We start from the raw sequence: 24,661 nt of genomic DNA on the forward strand, positions 1-24,661 counted from the left end.
TTGCCTAGAGCCCCAGCTGACACACTTGAATCTTGCCTTCCAAAAAGGCTGGCTAGGAAATGAAATTTTTGGTCAGTCCCTTGCTTGGACCCCCAAAAAGGAAGCTTCTATATGAATTTAAAAGGAACTAAGTCTTGCATCATGTGAGAAACATCAGTTTCCCAGATCTCAATGACTGAAGTCTAACTGAAAACTTCTAGTGATAGGAAGCTCACTATTTCACAAGGAAGCACATTCCTTTGTTGCATAGCTCTCATTATTAGAAAGTTCTTTCTTATGTGAAGCCCAGATCTGCTGCCTTGTAATTTCTACTTACTGATCTTAGTTTGTTTCTCTGAAGCTACATGAACCAAGGCCAATTCCTATTTCACAAGACAGCCTTTCAGATATTTGAGAAAAAAAATTATCATGACTCCATTATGCCTTTTCTTTTCTAGGATAAAAACAGAAATACAAGCTGTAGCAAGATTTAGAAAGAAATACAACACCTAAGTAAAAACAGTAACTCTTTTCACTAATCTTTGCTTATAATCATTGGATAATTTTCTCCCTTCCTGGGCTATGCCTGTTGGGGAATGATACCTCTTTTAGGCTTGGTTTAGCTCTTCTTTACATTGAAAGTTCCCTTTAGATGGATTTCTATCAAGCAAGACACATGTCCCTTATTAGAGCAAAATTTTACCTCTTCAGCTCTTGTCATTAAGGTAGGTAATTCAGTCATGGTTCTCTGTTTTCGACCTTTATGATCAGAACAGAAAAAATTTCTGCCTCCAAATAATAAGTAAGTACATATTAAACATCTACTATGTGCCAGTCATTGTGCTAGATACTAAAGATAAAAATACAAAGAACAAAATTCCTATGCTCAAGGAGCTTATATTCTGAAGGAAAAAAATACATGTCAGTATGTATAGAATACATCTCAAGAGAATAAATAAAAGGTAGTTAGGAAAGGCACTAACAGTTATGGGACATCAAGATGGTCTTCATGTAGAAAGTGGTGCTTGAGTAGTTTTTTCCCTTGTCTGAAGGGAAAAAAAAAAACAAGATGATGAGGGGATTACAAGCACCTACTCTGTGCCAGGCAAATATTATCTCATTTGATCCTCACAACAACCCTGAGAAGTAGGTGTTATTATGATTCCCATTTTACAGTTAAGGAAACTGAGGCAGATAGTAACTTAGTAACTTGCCCAGGGTCGTACAACTAATAGGTGTCTGAAGCTGGATTTAAACTAAGGTCTTCTTGAGTCCAGGCCCAGCCTTCTATCTCTGCCACCTACCTGCCTCAAAACAATAACAAACAACAACAACAAAAAAAAAAAACAACAATGTGGAGTTCATGCAGGCTTTTTTTCCCCCGCTGAAACTTCTCTAGATAGGGTTTACATGAATGACTAAGTTACTAACGTAGTATATAACTCTCACTTCATTTTCTTAATTTGAAGTTTATTTTTTTAACCTGTTTTTTAGGTTGAGTGACCTGCTCAGGGTCACACAGCTAGTAAGTGTCAAGTGTTTGGTCTGAGGCCAGATTTGTAATTTGAAGTTTATTGCACATTGCAATTATTGCTACCATCCAACATCATCATCTTCTTCCTCTTCCTGAATCAGGTTCTTGAGCTCTGCTATAGAAGAAAGCAGTATAATAATTCTAATTTGACCTTCTGTAACAGAATTTTGAGATAAGAGTCATTTGATATTAGACTGTGATTCCCAATTATATTGCTGAATATGGGCATCAACAAGGCAGAATTGATTCAAGCAAAATCAAGACTACAAAGACACTATAGATTTAAGAAGTCATTTTGGGGAGTCACAGCTAAGGACGGTCAGCTAAGAAAGCATAGGTACAATAACTACAGGTAGGTAGACAAGATATAACAGTCTGAGAGATGAGCAGATTAATGAGTGTTGATGAACCCTGATGTTTTGATGACTACAGGGAGGAAGAGACAATCTTTGACATGGACCTTTCTACTGATTGAAGTATGAATGGATGACTGAATTTTCAGGGAAGTGTGATATATATAAAAATATATACGCACATGTACAGGATTATTAAAAAGTGGGAAGATGAAAAGGAAAAATAAGAGGTATAAAATGGGACATGGCAGTAAACAGTTTTTCATTCATTCTTTTGGAATTTTTCTAGTACAATTCCCACAATGGATATTCCAAACCTATAAATCTCTCAATTCTCCAAACCTAGAAGCCCATTCTTTATTTTCAGTAGAGAGAATCATAGAATTTGGGAGTCTGATGAGACCTTCAAAGGTCTTCTTGTCCAACACCTTCACTTTGCATATGAAATGTGCAGATGATCAGATGACTAAGAGCAGATAGTGACTTATTGGTACCTCGGCATAGAAGAACAACCAAGTCTCCTGATTTTCAGTCCAATGTATTTTCTACCATTGTCTTTTCATCTAGCAGGCATCTTACTTAGATCTATTTGTATTTCTGCTTCCATCTTATCTTTTCCTTAAGTAATAAGAAACCTCCCTTTTTAGGGTTAATCCTTCCTCTTGTGCTCTCTCCTGACTCCTAACCAACCTTACCCATTTATCTCCTCCCTCCCCAGCATCCATCAATTTCTCCCTCTTTACTCCTAGTTCCTTTATCCTCTGCCTTCAAACTAGGTAAGTCTCACCTCTACGGGGAAAAATACACAAAAATCTTTTTACTTAACCAGTGGTACATTCTATGTGCCACTGTATTTTTTCCTCCCTTTCATGACCAAAGTTCTCAAGTCAATGGTCTATACCTGATGCCTTTGTTTCCAGTTGTTTCTTACTCCCTTTCAATTAGTCTTATTTCCCTAATTCCCTGAAAACTCCATCTTAAAGGCCACCTTATTACCTAATCCATTGACCTTTTCCTCCATATTTATTCTGTTGTTTTTTACATTTTTTTTTCTCTTATGACTCATCATTTTCTTTATTTGTACAAAATAGTGAACAATCATTCCCTGACTGGGAAAGATTGTTGGTTTAGAGTTTAAAAAAGTCCTTCTGTCCTGAAGCATCTATTTTGAAGGCTTGGGACTAGCAGCTTTAGCCCCAGCATCTTTGAGTTTGGACTCAGCAGGCTTGGGGTCAGCAAGCTTAGCAGCCTTAGAATCACTGGGTCGTGTGGCCTGAGAATCAGACTTGCCTGGCTTGGGATTGGACTTGGAAGCCTTGGAATCGGATTTGGTGACCTTGGCATCAGATTTGCTGGCCTTGGGGCCAGATTTGGTAGCCTTGGAATCAGACTTACTGACCTTGCTGACAGACTTGGTGACCTTGGAGTCAGTGGGCTTTGCAGCCTTGGATTCAGTGATTCTAGCAACCTCAGAGTCAGGCTTCGTGATCCTGGTGCCTGGACATTCATGCCAGCTCTAGGTCCTGGATGGTTGATGGCCAGCATGCCAGGCACTAACCTTGGAGATCTTGGGCCTGAGGAGCTTGACCTTGGAGGCCTTGGTGCTCAGGTCTTGATGGCTTGACTGTATCTTCTTCAGCCCCTTCTTGTTGTATTTCTTGGAAAAGCGCATGTTTCTAAGAAAATTGGGGTCAACCCCTTTCAGATACTCGTATCTCCGTGACCTAGGTTTCTTGCTGCCATTTCTGTGCCATTTTCATAATTGGTTGTGGGTGGTATGGTTCTTAAACTTAGCCATCTTTACACCGCAGTCTGCACTAACAGGCACTCCACCGACTGGAAGAAGCCAAAGCAAGAAAGAGAAAGCTATTTTTAACATTGTTGAATGTTCTCTTCCTTCAATTCAGTGACTCTATACTATTTTGAATCTCATTCTACTTATTCTTTCCCTGGTCTTTTTTTTTCTTCTTCTTCCTACTTCAAAGTTCAGTACTTAGCATTCTCCTCCCTATTTTTTTTTTAATTTTTCCTATTTAAGTCCTACAGCTGCCAACAGATAAATACTCATAGTCCATAGGATATAAAACAGAATAAAGTTCAAAAGTCTTTAATAAAACCATATAAAATAGATATACTCCTTCAAGGCAAGAAAATTCAATAGCTGTACAGGGAATATAATGAAAGCCAGGGTGAAGAATGATGACTTTAAAATGTAGATTTGCTAGGAATCCCAGCTTTTATCTTTGTCTATTCATTTCTTTTTTTACAACTGCATGAGCAGATTCTACATCTGTGCTAGCCCTCAGATAATAGGTATTTGTACCTAAATGTTCTCGTGGCTTAAACTATTGAAGTCATTTTGTTGTTGTTCAGTCATGTCTGACTCTGGTTTTCTTGGCAAAGATACTGGAGTGGTTTGCTATTTCCTTCTCCAGCTCATTTTGAAGAAGAGGAAACTGAGACTAAGAAGGTTAATTGACTTGCCCAAGGTCACACAGATGGCAAGTGTCTGAGGCCAGATTTGAACTCAGGAAAATGAGTCACTGACTCTAGGAACAGCAATCTATCCACTGAGTGACTTAGCTGCCTAATTGAAGTCATTGGTAGCTCCAAAATCTATAAATCTAATTTTGACTTCTCACCCACCTGCCAATTCCATGTAAATATCCTACCCAAAATGGATCACGTTATCATCTCTTTAAAAAAAGAAGGCTCTCCTTCTCAATTTCACTGACTGTTAGTGGCACTAACATTCTTCCAGTTACCTAGTGTTAGCAGCTACAGGTTCTCACAGATACTCAGAGGCTCAAGAGTTCAAGGATATGCAAAATAGTTAACATGTTAACTATTAATGATATTTATGATATGATATTAATAATATGTTAATAGTTTGGCCTTATGACCACCTAATCACAGCCATCATAGGTTCCAGACCTCTAGTTGAGATGCCTTAGCAAAAACAGATCCCAGGCCGTTGACAGCCTAGACACAGTATTCCTTGTGGTGTAGGAGTAAAAGGACCTGTGATCTTCTTTTGCTGAAGTATCTATGCTGAATGTCTGAACCCTCTGAAAGCTGCTAATTGGTGGTCATAGATTCAAACTGTTAACATTCTGCCCACTTCTGCACTCTTGAGCCCCAGATTAGCTCTATTTCTAAGCTATCATCTGTAAAAATTCCTAGATCCTGATGCCAGGTAACTGGAAGAACATTAGTGCCACTAATAGTCAGTCTAAGTGGTTTGGGATGTTGTTTTGGTCTTTGTAATAAGCATCGAGAAAGGGTCTGAGTTTCTTAGCCCCCATCATCCTCCTTACTGGAAAGGCTTCTGACAGAATATTCTTTGATATTCCAACTAACATACTTAGGCAAGATCCTAGAGCCCCAGTGTTTGTGTCCCACTGGGTCAGTCTTAGTCACTGTATAAACCTCGGAACTTGTTCTGTCCTTGTCTTCCTGGAGGAAGACAGGGATTAGGTGAGTGTCTTAGTCAGTGTTGAGTGATGTTGGGTTAGAAGAAACTGGGGAAAGTACCCTGAAAGCTGGTCAGTTGTAATGGGTCCCTGATGTTGTATTGGTCCTTGATTAGGAGTGGCCCAATACCAGGTTAATTAAGCCCTTTGAAAAGCCCTTTTCTCTTTCTCTACTAGTGAGATTTCCCTTTCTTCTATTACTCATGTTATTTATTTCTTTTGTCTAGAGTGCCTCACTCTCTGCTTAGGCAGATCTGACCTACCCTTTAAGGACCAGCTCATATCCCATTCCTTTCATAAATCCTCTCCTTGTTCATCTTTGCCTTTCATGGATTCCTTCAGCATTTAACATTTATATTATACAATTTAATTCCATTATATACTGCATTTCTTTGCTATTGCATTTGTCTCACCAGCTAAACTTTATGTTTCTTAAAGAAAGCGTTAATGTTTTATATTCTGTATTTCCCCCACAATACCTAAGATAGTGTTGAGCCCATAACAGGCACTCAATATGTATGTAACTGGCTATGTTGTTATTGAGGAACACTTAGATTTCGTCAAATACATAACCACAGAGTGTACCTCTCAACAGATGCTGTAGGTTAAAGAAGAATAGCTTTCTCTAAAGTGTACTCAAATTTGGTGTGTTGGGATAGAAATAACAATTACTTAGTAGTCATTATGAATCTTAAGGGGACTCTAAATCTGGACCAACAAAACTCTAAATCTTATTTTCAGGGCTCTCACTTCTGAATAGCATGCCATCTATTTTTATAGGAATACATTTTTTCTAGTAGCAATGTTGTATAGTTGAAAGGACATTGGAGGAGGAGTGAAAATGTCATCAACTTGTTCAACATGTCAGTGAAAGAAAAAATTTGCCAACATAATGAAGAGAAGGGGAAGTATGAACAAAGAAAAGGAAAGAAGTCCCCAACAAATTATAGAAGGGTCGGGTCCTCAGCAGCAGCAGAGAAGGGAGAGGGAGAGGAAATCTGCACCCAAGAGACAACCATTGTCTTCTGAGGGAATACACTGAAAAAGAACAGTGCCTGTGATGTTGTGTAGCTACTATTTAAGAACATCTTGAAGGACTCTGAAAACTTTTATGTCATTTGATGGGCTTGGTCCTTCTAGTGTTTCAACATAAGAGGCCAATTGGATACATCTCCTATGCATGGATCCTCTCAGAAAGGAAATAGCCAGGCCCTGTAGTGGCTAATAAGCTACCAGGATCATCAAATCCTGATTGTGTGTGTGTGTGTGTGTCTGTGTGTCTGTGTCTGTGTCTCCAGATCTATGATTACATCAGTATGGGGAGCTCTCAGTATGGAAACTGATGCATCCAGTGATGCATTTTGGCAACTCATCTCTAACTTAAAATTTCAGAGACTTACCTAGAGGGAGTTAAGAAATCTCTCTATTCATAACTACTCCCCAATATTAGTTATTAGGAATGAAGTTATTTGAGGCAGAGTAGGATCTATCCTGAATATTGGTGATATTTATACTAGTCTTATTTCAGAAGAATTCAGTGACATTGTAGTGTGCTATAATAGCAGGGCCTCTTGGGAGTCAGAGAGGTACAACAGGAAAAAAACCCACTAGAGTTGGATTAAGCGGGTCTGGATTCAAGCCCTGGCTCTGCTATTCTACCTAGGTGACCTTGAGCAAGTCATAAGCCTTCTGGACCTAATTTCCTCATATGAAAAGATCTAAATGACCTCTAAAGTCTCTTTTAGCTTCAAATCTATGGTTTTTGGTTTAGAAGATAAGGTCAACATAACACATTCCTGCTATGGCATGGTCTTAGAGTTCCATCCTTCTTATTTCTTCCTGTGTAAGTAGTAATAACTTTTGGGCAAATGTCCTTCCTTAGGTTGGAGATCAGAGAGATGGTCCTGTCTATTCTTGTTGGGCATGATGAGAACCTCTTAGGTGAAGGGACTCCTATTGTTCGAATTATCTGCGGATTATGGGAGCAAACTGGAATGTGATAGGAGGTCCTCAAGTCACAAAACAATAAGCCTTTGATGTAAAACCTCTCTGATCTCTAATTACTGGCATTTGCTTCAAAGTATTGGTTTGAGACTTTCCCTAGGGATTTACCTACAAAGGGAATTTGTGACACAAAAGACCTATGTTCTTGGTCCTGCTACTTACATTATTATTATTACTGAAAGAAAAAGGTGGGGGGGGGACCCTTTCACATTAATTTTTAACTCAGTAACTGTGTTATTTTTCAGCAAACGTATTGATATATCTGGTCTTTTTTCCTTTCAAAGAGATCCCGTCTGAAGGGTGTGGTCTTTATTTAGATCAAAATGGTACATTGACCATCTAAAATCCTCAGGGAGTAAGCCATTTTAAATAGCCAAATGGTCTGACTAGCAGAATGTTTACTCCTTTAAGCACCAGAAATTTATTAGAACAATTTTAAATGGAAATTTTTATAAGGAATATTACATGCTTCCCTGTTATTTTAAATGAAGTACACAAAACATAGTGCCAGCTTTTCTTGATGATCCAGTATCATCTTTATGAACTTCAGTTATAATATTGTGGATACCTTGATACTCATTGAGCTATCCAGATCTTTGGACCTACTCTAAATGGCTCCAATTGCCATATTTTTAAAGTATTTTTTTCTGTTTTGTGTACTTTCTTTTCTGTCTCCTTCCTTGTTTTCAAACTGTAAACTATCACCACTTATTGCTGTCAGAACACCTGCACATAACAGCCCCTCTACTCCCTTCTAATCTGTAATTTATTGCTTCTAATCAGCAACAGACTAAAACACTGGAAAAATTGATTTATGAGAATCAGTCATTTAGTCAGTTAATAAATGCCTGTTGTATGCAAGGCATTGTGCCAAGCACTGGGGAAGCAAAGAAAGGTAAAAAACAAAGTACCTGTCATTAAGAATTCCATATTCTAATGGAGGAGATAACATGCAAGCAACTATTTACTTATGAGATATATGTAGGGTTAATGGGAGGTACCTTTAGAGGGAAGAAAATAGCGGCATGTGGAGTGGGGCAGTGGTGGAGATGGGAAAAACTTCTTGCAGAAGATAAGATTTGAACTTGGTGTTGAAGGAAGCTAAGAGGCAGAGGCAAGGGAGAAGAGCATCTTGGGCATGGGGAACAGCCAACAAAAAGTCTTAGAGTGAGGACATAGAATTTTGTGCGCAAGAAACAAGGAAGTCCAGTGTCGCTGAATTGTAGAATATGTGGAGGGGAGTAAAGTATGAGAAGGCTGGAAAGGTCTGGGTTGCTGGGTTGTGAAGGGCTTGGAAAGGTAGACAAAAGATTTTATATTGGATCCTGGAGGCCCATGGAGTTTTGAGGGAAAGAGGATAAATGACTTCGTCAGATCTACTCTTTAGGAAGATCACTTTGGCAGTGGAGTGGAAGATGGACTAGCATAGGGAGCCGTGAAGCAATGAAATCAATTAACTAGAAGACTATTGTAATAGTCTAGGCATGAGAGGATGAGGACTTGCTCCAGGATGACTGTGAGTTGTGAGGCTAGATAGATAGATGGATAGATATAGATATAGATATGACATGTATTCTGAAGGTAGAAACAACAACTTATATATGTGGGGTCATTGCCAGTGAGGAGTCAGTGATGAAACTGGGAATGTGTAAGCTTAGGCAACTGAGAAGCTGGTCGTGCCCTCCACAGTGGTAGAGAAGTTGGGAAGAGAAGGTTTGAGGGGAAAGATGATGCATTCTGTTTTGGACTTGTTGGGTTTAGGCTATCCATGGGACATCCAATTCAAGGTATCTAATGAACTGTTGGTGATATAGGATTGGAGGTCAAGAGAAAGGTTGGATAAATAGGTCTGAGAATCATCTAGATAGAAATGATAATTGAACTCATGGGAGCTAATGAGATTACCAAGTGAAGTAGTATAGATGGAGAAAAAAAGGGGTCCGGAAGAGTGAATAAGTTTCACAGTAACAGTCTGAAGCAGTCTCTGGTGAATAATGTCTAGGGAATTTATTTGGCATCTCAGAATCCATTTTTACTTAATTCCTAGTTCTCATCATTGTTCCATATAGATGAAGTTGCTGACTAGCTGAATTGCATATAGAAGAGGTACTACTTTGTACAGTGGTCCAAAAATCTGAGTACAGTTTTAAGCTATTATAGCTCAAAGTCTTTTGGGACACTCTGTATAATATTTCATAGATGAATTCTATATGTTGTCATATCATTGTCTTGTCACTCCAGTTTTTCTTGTCTGCTCTGTCAATCAGTAACTAGGTTTTAAGTTCCTAGAAGGCAAGAGTGGTTTATAACCCAATTTGGTACAGTACAACTGACACTCCATAAATATTTATTGATGAATGTATATTCTCATATCGTATAATATCCAAATTATGCTTCACACTCCAGTTTTTCAAACTCGTAAATTTGTTTTACAAATGAGATTATAAGCTGATATTACCCTCCAAGAGCTCCACAAAATACAACAGGCCTTTTATGATAACAATACAAGCTAGTGTTTATTCAGTGCTTTTAATGTACACAAATCATTTTACAGATATTATCCCTTTTGATCCTCATGACAAACCTGTGAAGTAGGAAATACAAATATTATCCCCATTTTACAGAGGAGGTTCATAGACTTATAGAATTAGAGGTAGGTGATATCTACAGCCTCCTTACCTTAATTGAGATCAAAGAGGTTAAGTGATTTGCTCATGGTCATAAAGCTCAAGTGTCACAGGTGAGATTCAAAGTCAGGTTTCTTCTGTTTCCAAGTCCAAGATTCCTTTTACTATAGCAGGTTGCCTCCAAGAAGTACAAAGAAAACCCTTGTGCTGCTATTCCAATATAAGAGGGAAATTGATTATCCTACTCCTTCATAAAAACGTGAAGGGCTTTTCCCTGAAGATTTCTGATAATCTGGCCTTAGGCCTAAGGGTTAGAAAACCACAATACACATTTTTACATACTCTGTACAGTTTTTCCACTCTCAGGATAATTTGCCTTTGTAACCTGTTTGTTTACTCTTAACTATTATTTCATTAGGCTATTCATTCAATTGATTGGCATCATGAGGGCAAACAGTTCATGTGCAGCCATTCAGATGGCAGCTTGACTCTGTGGAACCTGAAAAGTCCAAGCCGTCCTTTCCAGACCACAATTCCACATGGTAAGATAATGCTTTCAAAGGGAATAAATGTTGATATTCACTGCTTAAGGTGGAGTGGAAAGAGGTGGTGTCAGTACTTTAGGTTAAGGGAGTGACAAAGTTTTCCAAGTAACTTCCCCCTCCCTCACTTCTAAGGATGTGAGGGTTGCTCCCAAGTGTCAAGAGCATTTTTTCAGCCTTCCTTCACCCTGTCCTCCCCCTCCCCCCTTTCCCACACCAGATGAACTTACTGCCTATATATACAGTAGCTAGGTTTCCTCCACTGGAGAGGTTGATAGTGAGTGATTGACCTATCTAGGAGTCATTGTTAGTGCTGAATAAAATAGCACAGACTTAACCTGTAGTTAGTAGCTGGCTCTATCAGTGGGAAAACAAACTGGTCTTAAAGCCATTTGAAAATGTCTCATGTTACTGCTGCCATTGACTTAGCACCTCCTTTGTCCTGTTTTCTCTCTTTCTTTTCTCTCTTTATTTAATGTTTTCCAGATAGGCCTTGTTGTGTCTTGTGAAGTTTATTAAGTGCATTTTAATTACTATCTCTCATGATTAAGAGCAGGTTGTCTCTACCTTTTAATGAGACATCTAATAATATATAGCATGTACCACAGAGAAGGCCACAGAAAATTTTTGTGCAGATTGTAATATACCCATTCACAAGACCTGACTAATCCAATGAAATTACATTAATACCTATATGAACGCTATCCACTAATGTTACATTTCAGAAGCTTTGCTATATCTGTATGCTTCAGCCATTATGCTTATATGGGCAGTATAATTATATTATATATGTAATTATAACTTATATGCTTATATGGGCAGTATAATTGTAACTGATCCAGCTTCTTGGTTCTATATATTCATTGTACAGCTACCCATGAGAACCACATGTGAAACATGTATTTTGATACTAATCTCAGTTCTCCAGTCTTAGGCCTGATCAGATTTTAGGAAAGACATTGGTAAGCTAAAACACATATACAAGAGAGAAATTCTGCAGGGCAGCTACTAGAAAAAAATAACAGAGAACTTCCAGTAGCTATGTGGAGCAGAAAGAATTTTGCTGTAACCTGCATGGAATACGTCAGAGGCTTTCAAACTCTGTGCTTTTAAAAATTATTGAGGACCCAAAGCTTTTGTTGTGTGAGATATATCTATTGATAGTTACCATATTAGAAATCAAAATATCTTAGTATTATGTGAAAATAGTTTTGACCTGACGGACCCCCTGAAAGGGTCTTAAGTAATCTCAGGATTCTTGGACCATAACTTGAGAACCATTGGAATATATAATCATATTTCTGCATCAGCCAAGTGATTGTTATACATGTAAAAAGTGTGTAGGCTGGTTCTCCTACCTGGAAGAAAAGGTAAAGTGGTTTGAGGAATGCCTCTCCACTTTCCAGATCGTCAGGAAGAATAATGTGTTTCTTTAAAAAAAAAATGGAAGGGATGCAATATGCAAACAAAGAAGAAAGATGATCAGAAGAAACAGAAGAGGTTCATGATCTACTCAGTAGTTTGGAGGGTGGGGTATGGTCAGAGAGGAGAAAGGAAAGAAGGATCACTGAACATTGGGAACTAAGCCATAGTTACTTTTCCTCCAAGGTGTAATAAAGTAGATCCACAGGTGATGTCAGATAAAAGATCTTGCATTAAAGTTAGAGGAAGAAAAGAGGAGTAATGATGTTTGACAACTCCTTGCTGAGAAAGACTGAGGTAGCTTTTTGTAAACCTGATGACAGTAATGAGTGAGGTCTGACATCATTCTGAGGCATGCATGTATCAAGGATGTGACAGAACACCTCCCAAGATTCATCCAACTTGATGAATGCTACCAATTTAATGTGCTTCAGATGGGCACACATTATACTGCTGGAAAATATCTGGAAAGTACTGCTCAAGGCTAAAGTCTTGGCTAAGAAATGGAAGACCTTAGGGATAAGACTGGTATTTTCATCAGTATTGCCAGCCAAAAGTAGAGGGTTCAAAAGAGAAAAGCAGATTGAAGGATGGAATAGCTGGTTAATGAGATGGTGTCTGAGAATAGGATTTGGATTTCTGGACCACAGCTTAAAATATAGGAATGACAAGCTCCTTCTGGCTGGTGATGAAGCGATCCTAACAAGGGATGGTAAGATATTTGCCTAGTGTTATCTTATAATCAATTCAAAAGGACTTTAAGCTGGAAAAAGAGGGAGAAGAATAAAAGTATCTATATATATATATATATATATATATATATGTATATATAATCTACCAAGCTAGATATCATAGAGAATGGCTACAATGTAGGAAGAAGACTAGCAGTAAAGATACCTAGAAATTAAAGCAAACCAAAATCTAAGAAAAGAGCAAACAATAAAATTCATGGCCTCGGTTGTCTGTACATACACAAATGCACACCATTAGAGTAATAAGAAAGGTGAACAGGGAGATCCTAACACAAGAAGGCAAATTTGATTTAGATATCACTCAAACTTGATGGGATGAGTCCAGTATCTAGAATGTGTTTTGGATTTTTTGGTCCAGACCTGTCATTTTATCACCATGAAGAAGTCCTGGTATGGAAACTCTCCCCACTAATGCATATTTGTAATATTTCTATTACTTGTACTCTTAAAGAGTTGCTTGGGACACCAAGCAGTTAAGTGACTTGCCCATGCATGAGAAGCAAGATTTGAATCCAAGTATTTCTCATTTCAAGGCTAGCCCTCTGTCCACCATATTGTCTGTCATGTTAAAAAAAGGCAAGGATAATGAGTAGTGAATGGCATCACATATTAAGAAAATATGCTTATATGAGAAAATCAGGAACCAGAGGTAGGAACGATTTGGGTAAAGATTAACAAAGGCAGAAACAGAACAAATATACCCATGCGCTACAGAGCCCTTGACCGAAACAAAAAAGAAAGAAAGATAAGGAGTTTGACACAGAAGCATGCTATAGTAATGATGGGGAGGGGGGGTTCAATTATCTGGACATCAGGTAGAGTACTTTCTTTGCTACAGAAAAACAGCTGATAATTTCTTAACATGCCTTAGTAATTTTATCCTTCAAAAGGCAGAAGAACCAATAAGGGACATTGCTATTCCGTACCAGATTTTTTACCAGTAAGGAGGGCTGGTTGTTGGAATATAAACGATGAGATGAAGTGACCAGTCTACTTTAAAATTTGTGACAGAGAAGGAGAGGAAAGATAGGAATGATTCAACTTGAAGCCTAGATTTGGGTAGAACAGGACTTAAGGTATTAAAAAAAGAAAGCACAGATAGGATGAACCATTATACCATGAGCTGAACTTCTACGAGGACAGTCAGCTTAGGAGGGATTCAAATTTTTCAAGAATGAAAATTTGAAAACAGATAAACTCTTCTGAGAGGCATCAAAGTCCAGGAAAGAGCACTGGTTTGGGAGTCATAGGACCTAGGTTCCAATTCTGCCTGTGTCACTGCCTATGTGACTGTAGACAAATCACAAGAACCTTTCTGGACTTCAGTTTCCTCAGTTGTAAAAGAAGGTAGTTGGACTAGATCACCTCTAAGAGCCCTTCTCGTTTTAGGTCCATGATTCTGCAATGGGAAGGAGAAGGTAGAGTTGTATAAAGAGATCACTTGGATCACAAGGAATTTAACAGTCACTTTACATTTGGTTGAACTCTCAGCAGGTCATTGACTTGTGCTCCTCTCAGTTTCCCTGCAAATATTCTGAAAGATGGCTATTCACAGTGCAGTTGAGTTGATACTGGATGGCATCTCCATGGCAAGACTGGGTTGCATACAGAATTTGGAAATGAGGTCAGGTAATAGAGTATGAGCCTAAGTATCTGGCACAAATCAGTGATGATAGTATCAGGAATGCTACCCTTAAGAAAGGTGCTAAAAAAGAAGACTTGTGGGTGGAGCATGGTATATTATACCTCTACAAATATTTAAAAGGCTGTAATGTAAAAAAAAGAAAAGAAAAGAAAGAAAGAACCTACTCATAGGAAGGACAGATTTTGGTTGAATGTAAAAAGAACCTTCAGTACTACTAAAGCGATCCCAAAGTGTAAATCAGATAACCATTTGTTAGGGCTATTATAAAGGGAATCCTTACTTCAGTATAGATTGGACAGGATAACCTCTGAAATCCCAACTCTGGTTTCTATGATTCTAAATGTTTCATAATCCATTTAAAAGCAATGTTGACTTTCACCTGCTGAGCAGTGTTTCTTGTAGCATCATGAGAAATGAGCTGCCATGGTAATAAAATCCATGATGTTCAGTAGTGTGAGCATTTCAGGGTGACAGGTGCTAGGTATGTTATCTGAGTAGCACTGTAGGCAGACCTCTGTCTTTCTAGTTCTGACAGTCAGACCAAAGCAAAATGCAGCCTTTGCAAACTGGTTTGACAGCTGTTGTACATCATTCTAATTACAATCCACAAGTGTGCAGTCATCAAGTTATGGAGGATCTACAGCACTTGCTATTAGCATTTTGCTTTTGCTCCTGTGTGTCACAGAATGAGCCCAGTCTTATCTGACTCAGAATTCGATGTTTATATGCAAATCACAGTTCAGAACACAATGGTACATTGCTGAAAGTAGATAAACAGAAATCGTGCAAGAATGTTTCTTTTTGTGATGCTTTTAATCACAGAAAAGGAATCTGATATCACTTCTATACATGGAGATTTTGTTACCATTCCTTTATGGAATGAAAAATGTTTATAGACTTCTCTATACAATCTTTCATAATAATGTGCCAACTTGATTAACAGAACAAAATGCATTGATTATTTCTGTGAACATGATATATAAATCACAATGCTATTCTTGGCACATCTCCTGAAACTAAGGAAGAATTTCATTTATGCCATTCTGTAACTGATAATAAAGTCATACTGATCTTCCTTCAGATGAAGCACCTTTGTCAGAGATACACATAGTTAATTTGTTAAATAGAATGCTGGTATGTTTTATTCTCACAGCAGTAAAGACTAATGTGCTAATGGTTATCACAGCATGCACAATCCTTTTTATGAGCATTCAGTTGATTCTTCTTTGAAATTCTGTGATAATGCCAGTATTGGTTAAATAGATGGTAAAAATTTATAGAAATCTGTGGAACTGCCAACAATAGTAGGTATAGAACTGGGTTATAGTTACTTAGAACAAAAAGACGGTATTGGTTGTGACATTAAGTGCTACACTCTCTATACTAAGGGATAATGGGGGAAAAAAAGGAAAGTTAAAGATTGATGATGAAGCAGGTCATTGTTTTATGATTTCTGAAGAATAAAGTACCATCTTTAATAAATTTCAGTGTCATTTCTGTAATCGTTGTATGAAGATCACCTTAAAGATGTCATAAAGGGACTTCCACCAAGCTAGTGTTGTGATGGGACCTATAAGAACCTTGAACACAAATATTCCATTAGAGCTCTAAAACTGCACCAGAAAGAACAGTGATAAAGAAAGAAAAAGACAAATGCTATAAAATGCTCTACATAGACCAAAACTGTGCCATAAGACCTCCAGATACCTGCAAAGCATTAAACAGAAACAAACCATGGTCGGCTTATAACACTATGATTAAATATACTAGGGTCTCAGCAGTAGAGAGAGCCAGACCACCACCCAGTGTCATGCCCACACAGCCAGCACTGATGTCAGAGCAGAAAATAGGCCAAATCAATACCTAAACAGCACAATGCTCAGGTAGCCCATCCTTGAGCTTTGGCTAATTCCTAGGCGGCCCATGCCCAACCTACAGTGAGAGAAAGGGCCAGGACAGCACCTGCTGTCTTGAAAGAAGCCTGATACCTGCAATCAGCAACACTCAGGCCTGTCAGGGATAAAGCAAGGGACAGAGCCACACTTTGGTATTATGAAAAGAGGAGACAGAAACAGAAGGGGCTGAGGACAAATCATGTCAACCCACTAGAAGATTGAGTCAAAACCTGGGGATTCCTACAAAAGGTAAGGCTTAGTTTTAGCCATCCTTTCTAGGAATAAGCAAGACCCATCCACTCTATCCAAGAATAGGGAAGGGAGTATATTCTTACTCAATGACAAAATCCTAATCCAGAAACTGAGCCTCAAGATACAGGAAACAGAAGAAAACACCATGGAGAAATAGTATTGATTAAGAAAAGCCCCAGAGGTAAATCCAGAAGAAAAGAGTAACTCCACCGAAAGTCCAAATAGATCCTCAAAGAAAAGAATAGCTTATCCTCAAGGTCTCTAAGAACCAAGAGCTCCTGGATGAAGTGAAGCAAGAGGGCAAAATGTAATCTTAGGCTAAATGAAGACTATGGAGGAAAGAATGAGAAGGAGAATTAGTAGACCTGAAAGTAGTAAAGATTACTCAAAAATGAAGTCCTTAAAAATTAGAATCAATCAAGCAAAAAATTTTGATTCCATAAAAAAAAAGATATATTGAAAACCAAAAAAAAGCTTGGGAAAAAAACACAACAAAATGTAAAATGTATTTTCAAAAACAACTATTGGGTGACCTGGAAAAGAAGCCAAGAAGAAATAATTAAGAATCATTAAACTAAATCTGCAAACCATGAGCCCCCCCCCAAAAAAAAATCCTGGATACTGTATTTCAAGAAATCATTAATTAAAACTGCCCAGATCAATTAAAACTATATGGAATTGTGAAAATAGGAAAAATCTAGCGATCACCTTCTGAAAGAAATTCTCAAATGAACATTCACAGGAATGTCATATCTAAAAATCCAGAGATTCCAGGTCAAATAAAAAATATTACAAGAATCCAGGGGAAAAAAAGAGCTCAAGTACAAAGAAACCAAAGACACAATGATGTAAGTCTTGACAATTACCACAATAAAAGAGAAATGTTGGAATATGATATTTCAGAAAAACAAAAGATAAAGTTTTACAACCTAGAATAATTTACCCTGAAAAAAGTGAGAACAATTCTAGAAAAGTGAAAAATGAATTTTAATGAAATATAGGGCTTTAAAGCATTTCTGATGAAGAGATCAGAGATCAGTGGAAGCTTTGAAATGGAAATGCAAACACTATATGACAACATGTTTATGTTTTAATATGGAAAGAAGAGCAACTGTCCCCTCAGAACTTTCATGTCGTCAAAACTCAAAGAAGGAGTTAAATAAGACAGATAGAGAACTTGGGGAGTGGCTTCATTTTGTTTTGAGGGTCTTAAGAGAATAAATAAAAGGAAAAGAATAGAAAATATGCAATGGAAGAAGAGGAGAGAACTTAATATATTACATAATCAGGGTGCCCAAAATAAGAGGATCTAAATATGGAGTATAAGCAGTGGAAGGAGCATCCCATCCCGTCCCCTCCTCCCACCAACTACACTGCTTTTATACTTCTTTGGACCTCTCCATCATGCCTTCCTTCCTCAGGAAACTCATTATTGGTAAATTGCATCCTGCAAGATTAAATCTGTTTGGTATTCACATCTCATCAGTACCCTCTGCCCCTCTGATTGGACCTTCTGACTGGAGGGCAGAGGCGCAGCTTCTAGGCTTTCTATTTAAGGAAAAGGCTTAGCCCAATCTTCTCCCCATTTTGTACCAGCTATACTGCTTTTGGACTTTTCCATCATGTCCCCCTCACCCCCTGCACTTCTCAGCTTCTGTTTGTGTATTATCTTCTCCCATTAGGTTGTAAGTTCCTTGAGGGCAGGTATTGCCTTTGTTTTCATTTTTATTTGTATCCCCTGTGCTTAGCACAGTACCTAGAACACAGTTAGGGCTTAATAAATATTTATTGAGTGACTGACTGATGACATGAATCACACTTTCTTCTAAGCCATGCAAAGGAGGGTTGAATACACACACACACACACCCCCACACACATACATACACTCATGCATATACATAGAATGAGATTGCTTCAGAAATACATATATTTCAGCTGAGAAATAGGGAGGGACAGGCAGAAATGGTATGATCAGTGAAGAATTCGTCATAGGTAAAGGAAACTAACATCAGAGAGTGGCTTGTGAAAGGAAATTAATAGGAAAAAAGTAAAAATGTGGGATTGGGAGTGTCAAGAAGAGAAGAGAGCTAGTGGAAAGGAAATGGATCATTTTAATTATCGATTGCTAGTATTAAGTCCACTCCTCTAACATATTTTCTTTATAAATAGGGATAGTGGGAACAAAGAGAAGAAAAAGTATAACAAGATAGGGAAGAAGGAAATAACACAATTAACAATCATACCAATGAGCATAAATGGAAAAAAAAGACAAGGATCACAGAATGTATTAGAAACCAGAGTCCAACAATGTCATTTACAAGAAAAAAAATTGCACAAAGAGTTAAAATACATGGCTGGAGCAAAATTTATTTCGCATCATCTGAACTCAAAAAAGCAAGGGATGCTGAACATGATCTCAAATAAGGCAACAGTAAATATATACATGATTAAAGGAGATAAACAGGGAAACTAAAATAAGTTTAAAAGCACCATAGATAATGAATCAATAGCAATATTTAACATACATGCCCCAAATGGCATAGCATCTAAATACATAAAGGAAAAGTTAATCAAACTGTAAGAACTATAATAATAAGGGACTTTAATTTACCTCTTTCCAACCTAGACACATCTATAAAAAGGTGAACAAATTAAGGACCTGAGTAGAATTTTTAAAAAGTAAAATAAGCTATATCTCTAGCTATTTTGGCATCTTTGCAAAGTTTGAACATAGATTAGGGGGTAAAATCTCAACAGATGCAGAAAAGCAGAAATATTAAACACTCCTTTACTGAGCACAATGAAATAAAAGTTATTGTTAATTAGAGGCCTTTGAATAAAGAATTAAAAACTAATGAGAGACTGACTAATTTAATCCTAAAGAATTGTTGAAAAAAGAACAAATACTATAAGCAATAGACAATTTCACCAACAAAAATTATAATGATACAACAACATCCCAAAACTTTTGGGATGTGGCTAAAGTAGTCCTTAGGAGAAATTTATATTTCTAAATTTCATCAACAAAAGAGATAAAGAACAGAAAAATGAATTGGGCATATAACTAAAAAAAAGCAACAGATCAAAACCCTTCAACTAAACACCACATTATAAATTCCAAAAATCATAAAATAAAAGATGAACAAAATTGAAAGTCAAAAAACCTCACCCCAAATCCTATTGAATTGACAAATAACAGTGGGATCTGTTATTTTGAAGGGAAAAAAACTAATAAAAATAGGTAAATCTTTAGCTAGTCTGATGAAAAAAAAGGAGAGGAAAATCAAATTGTCAGCATAAAAAGTAAAAGAGGATAATTCACAATTGAAAATGAAATAAAGAAATTTGTATAGGAATCAATTTCTATATTTATATCTTTTATAACTAAATGTTTTAGGTGCACATTGTTCTTTTCCTCCTGCTTAAACATTACAGGAATTCTCACTTATAAGAACAATATTTGGCATTCCTTGAAGATTTCTGCACAGAGAATTGTACAATTTCAAAAGTAGAAGGGACCTCAGATGCAATCTAATCAAATTCAAACATAAAAAAGTTAGTACCTCCTACTGTGGTCCATTCCGCTTTCAATAGCTCTAATATTAGGAATCTTTTCCCTCATATCAAATCTAATCCTGCCTGAAGCTTTCATTCATTGTTCCTAAGTATGCCTTCTGGGGCAAAGCAAAACAAATTTAACCCCACTTCTGCATGGTAGTTCTTTAACTACTGCAAGATAGCTAATCTACCTCTACCTAATCTTCCCTAGGCTAAACCTGGGTCATTCAGAAGCTCATATGGCATTGACTGGTGTTTTTCACCATTCTAGTTGTTTTCCTCTGAATGATCTGCAGCTTATTACTGTCTTTCCCAAAATATTAGTAATATATATTTTAATAATATAATTTTCCCTTAACTATGGTCTAGCCAAGGCAAAGTACAGAAGGACTATCATCTCCTTAGTCTTGTGTGTCAGTGTGCTGTAATATTTTGTTAGCTTTCTTAGCTACTCTGTTGACTTATATCAACCTTGCAAATCACTGAAACTCTCAGATATTTTTAATAATAACTATTAACTAGTCTTACCTCTGCCATCTTGTCCATTGATTAACAAGTATTTATTTAGCACCCACTATTTGCCAGTCACTGTTCTGGAATTAAAGATACAGAGACAAAAGTAGAACAGTTTCTGCCTTCAATGAACTTTAATTAATTGGGCTAGGCAACATGTATACAGAGCAAATGCCCTTTTCACATGGGAGCAGTTTGGTTCTTGGAAAGGACAGAAAATGAACTTTCACGTAAAGAATAATGAATGGAATCAGCATATGAATAACATGAAGTACTATTTATTTTGTATATGAACATATGTGCTTCCTGAAAGAAGAAGCAAAAGAACTTGTGTGCACAAAATGATGACAAAATACACAGGGGATATAATTTTCCCATTAAAGTATGATGAGAGAGACGTATTAGGAAGAGCATTTCAGATGAACGGTTTTCCCTGTTTGCAGGTGCAGAAATGACCAAGGCTGCAGACCCCTGTGGCTCTTCAGGTCATCAACATATAACTTTTTCAGCATTTGAGATTTTAAAGTCACAATATGGCAGTAAATCAAGTAACAGTTCGGAGACTCTGTGAAGATTAAATAAGGACTATTGGTTTCATAACTGAACAAAAAAGTGGATTTCAGGAGTTTTACCTCATAAAAGAAACTAGTCACTCACTGCCTGGAGGCTTTGACTTGATCCTTTACAGGCAGCTAAGCTGTCTGGAGGAGAGGAGTTAAGGAGACTAAAGGAGTTAAAGAGCCAGGAGGAGCCTAGAGTGAAGATGCCATGGGCTGTAATCAGCCAAGTGGAGCCTACTAATTAGAAGAGAGATGAATTCTCAATGACTTGTAGGTGGCGAGGAGAAAATGCTGAACTTAGAGACAGAAAGACCTGAGTTCAAATTCTGCCTCAGATGCTTATTAGCTATATGATCTTGAGGAAGTCACATATCCTCTCTCAGTCTCATTTTATTCATCTGTGAGCCAGTGATAATAGCACCCATTTCACAGGGTTGTTGTGAGGACATATATGTGTGTATGCATGTATGCATGTATATGTGTATATATATCTATATATATATATCTAGATATAGATATATATACACACATATATGTAAAGTGCTTTGTAAAAGTTAAAGCACTATATAAACTCTGGCTATTATTTATATCATTGTTGTTGCCTCTATTGGCCTGAGAGGGAGGAAAAAGGTGAAAGATAAGCTTGGCTATAAGAAGAAACTTGTATCTGATTGAACAAAGAATTCTTTTGAGAAGCTGTCTTGGCTTGTTTACATTACCCAGAGAGCAAATCAGAGGAGTTATTCAGTTCTCTGACTTAAGGGAGCTGCTTGTCACTATGATAGCAAAACATTCTCTCAGTACCCTCTTGAGAGTGATTATGAGTTAAAAGAGCTTGTCACTGTTTCATCAGTTTGAGAGCAGAAGAAGAGTAGATCTGCCAAGCAGAAGAGCAGTGATGAGCAGGAGAATAGTTAGTGGGGAAACAACTTGTATAGTACAGATTTTTCATCAAGTAATCAAGTACATCAAAGAATGCTTCCCTGCTAGATTTCTCCAAGCGTGCGCATACTCTCTCCTATGGAAACTATGTCTATTGGTGGAAGAGTATGACCCAGGTTTATGTATATACTATGACTTTTATTTGTATTATTACTACATTGGATTGATATTGAGTAAAAATGGTATAATTATTCTTGCTTTTGCCATATGCATAAGAGTTAATGATAACCGATTTTATATTAATGGAAAGTACACCAGTGGACCTCAGAACTACATTAGTAGATAGCTTGATTGTGTCCCCCTTCATCCAAACACAGATATACACAACCAGAATTACCCTTAGGATCCTGAGAGAGAGTTTTGGATTATAACCACATAAAAGTAATCTATCTCTGGGAACACAGACCTGCAGATGTGAGAGAAGGTAGGGGTAAGTAGGCCAGTTTAGAGATAGAGAAGATGCCTCCCCCCTCACACACAAAGGGAATGATTTTATATATAGATACATGTAAAATAGATACAAGATAATTTGGGAGGAGAGAGGGTAGTTCCTGGATTTCTTTAAGTCTCAGCTCAAACCTTATCTTCTAAAGGAGACATTCCCAGTCCCCCAGCTGCTAATGCCTTCCCCTTACAGATTACCTTCACCTGCTTTGTATTTTTCTTACATGTGCCTAATTATTCACATGTTGTCTTTCACATTAGAATCTGAGCCCTTTGAAGGCAATGACTGTTTTTACTTTTCTTTATATCTCCAGTACCTGACATGTCATAAGTGCTTAATAAGTGTTTTTGGATTAATTCATTGACAAAAATTGAGCAGCTTTGTCTGCTCTGTGTTATTGGCTATCATTATTCCATTTACTCTAAACAAGCATCCTTTTGTCGATTTTGACTTTTTTCTCCAAAGGTTCAACAGCAGAATTGTGACATTATGAGCGTGTATTGGACAATTCATTTCTTTTCTTCCATCACATGGAGATATATACACACACATAAGCGTACACACACTTATTACACCCAGGTATAGTGATGTCTCATAAAATAGTTGCTTTGTCATCTTAGTGATAAATGAACCCATTCATTAATCCATTTCAATAAATAAACAACTGTCTTTGCTTAAATTGCTTTTGTGCATGTTTCTTAGGGTGCTTAGCAATGTCTTTTATCTGTGTTTTTGACCACTGTTCCATCTGTGTCTTCTAACTCGGGCCTGACTCAATCCAATTTGGTGGCTCAGTTTCAGGCTCAGGATTGGAATGAGATGAAACTATTATAGACCATATAATATTCAGCCAACCAAAAAAAATTTTAATCTAAAAATAGCCCGGGAAGGATATTTATCAAAGATACAACCTGATTCAGGTAAACAGTTACCTTCCTCTCCAAGCAGAAACATGTATGATAGAAAGAGTGTGCCAGCCAGGAGTCAAGTCTGAATGGCCCCATCCCCTCATGGGCCAGGCTTTTTATGCTCAAGCTGCATCAGCCTCTCAAGATCTAGTCGTCTGAATCAGTAAAATCTTGAAAGTGGCTTCACTGCTTTTTAGGGAAAAACAAACCCAGCTTGCATGGGAAGGACCCTAATAGATGTTGTTTCCATCACAACTCATGTGCAGAGTTATCTGGTACATATCTGTTCTGTGTATGTATATCATCACGAACACATAACTTGAGGAAGTGTGATATCCTCAGTTTTGGAACACTAGATGCTAATCATAAGCAACCTTGGTGTCATCTTTTCTCTCTCTCAATTACCTCATATCTAATCAACTACAAAAATGTTAGGATTTCTTTTTCTATAACATACCTCTCATATGCCCCCTTCTCTCCATTCTCACAGCTACTAACTTCATTTAGGCCTTCATCACCTCTTGTGTATCTTATTACAATACCCTTCTAACTATATGACCTCCCTCAAGGCTCTTCCCCATGCCAGCCCATCCTCCCCATAGCTGATAAAGTTATTTACTAAATTGTAGGTCTGGTCATGTTACCTCCATCCCACCCCACTCAACACATTCCAGTGGCTTCCCATTATTTCTAGGAGCAAATATAAACTCCTTTACTTGGCATTTAGGGTTCATCACAACATGACTTATTATTCAGTCTTTCCTTTCTTTTAACATATCAGTCCCCTCCACACGAAGCCATAATGGTCTATTTATTGTTCCTCATCCATGACACTCTACCTCCCCTCTCCACGCCTTTACATTTGATGACATTCCCCCCTAAACACACACATACTTGGAACCCTCTTCTTCCTAACCTCTACCTCTTAGAAAATTATACCTTATAGATTTGTCTCCTGTCACATTTTGCTGCAAGCTTTTATTGCCTCCTCATCCCCCAGCTGCTAACTGCCTTCTCTTCTAAAGCTACTTTCCATCTTCTCTGTATTTATCTTATATGAACTGATATGCATAATATATAATATATATGTATGTATGCATGTGTATGTCTATATATAACATATACACATAATGTGTACATATACATACATATAAATGTGTGGAGAGAGAGAGAGAGAAAGAAAATCCCCCATTTGAATGCAAGCTTCTTCAGCAGCGGGGACTATGTTTGCTTTTTCTTTGTATCCCTAGTGCTCG

The 24,661-nt window shown here is 37.5% G+C and overlaps 1 protein-coding gene and 1 pseudogene across 2 annotated transcripts in view; one reads left to right on the forward strand and one right to left on the reverse strand.

Annotated features, from left to right (window-relative positions):
• The window catches only part of STXBP5L (syntaxin binding protein 5 like), a 407,770-nt gene that overhangs the window by 215,184 nt on the left and 167,925 nt on the right, over window positions 1–24,661 (forward strand). For both annotated transcript variants that reach the window (XM_027845316.1, XM_027845317.1), the window contains exon 8: window positions 10,389–10,512. In XM_027845316.1, coding sequence (XP_027701117.1) covers window positions 10,389–10,512 — 124 coding nt within the window. The remainder of the gene's footprint in view (window positions 1–10,388; window positions 10,513–24,661) is intronic.
• Window positions 3,029–3,664, reverse strand: LOC114030482 (annotated as a pseudogene).

The sequence above is a fragment of the Vombatus ursinus genome, unplaced genomic scaffold (assembly GCF_900497805.2).
Source record: "Vombatus ursinus unplaced genomic scaffold, bare-nosed wombat genome assembly UNPS02014959.1, whole genome shotgun sequence".
NCBI classification, from domain to species: domain Eukaryota; kingdom Metazoa; phylum Chordata; class Mammalia; order Diprotodontia; family Vombatidae; genus Vombatus; species Vombatus ursinus.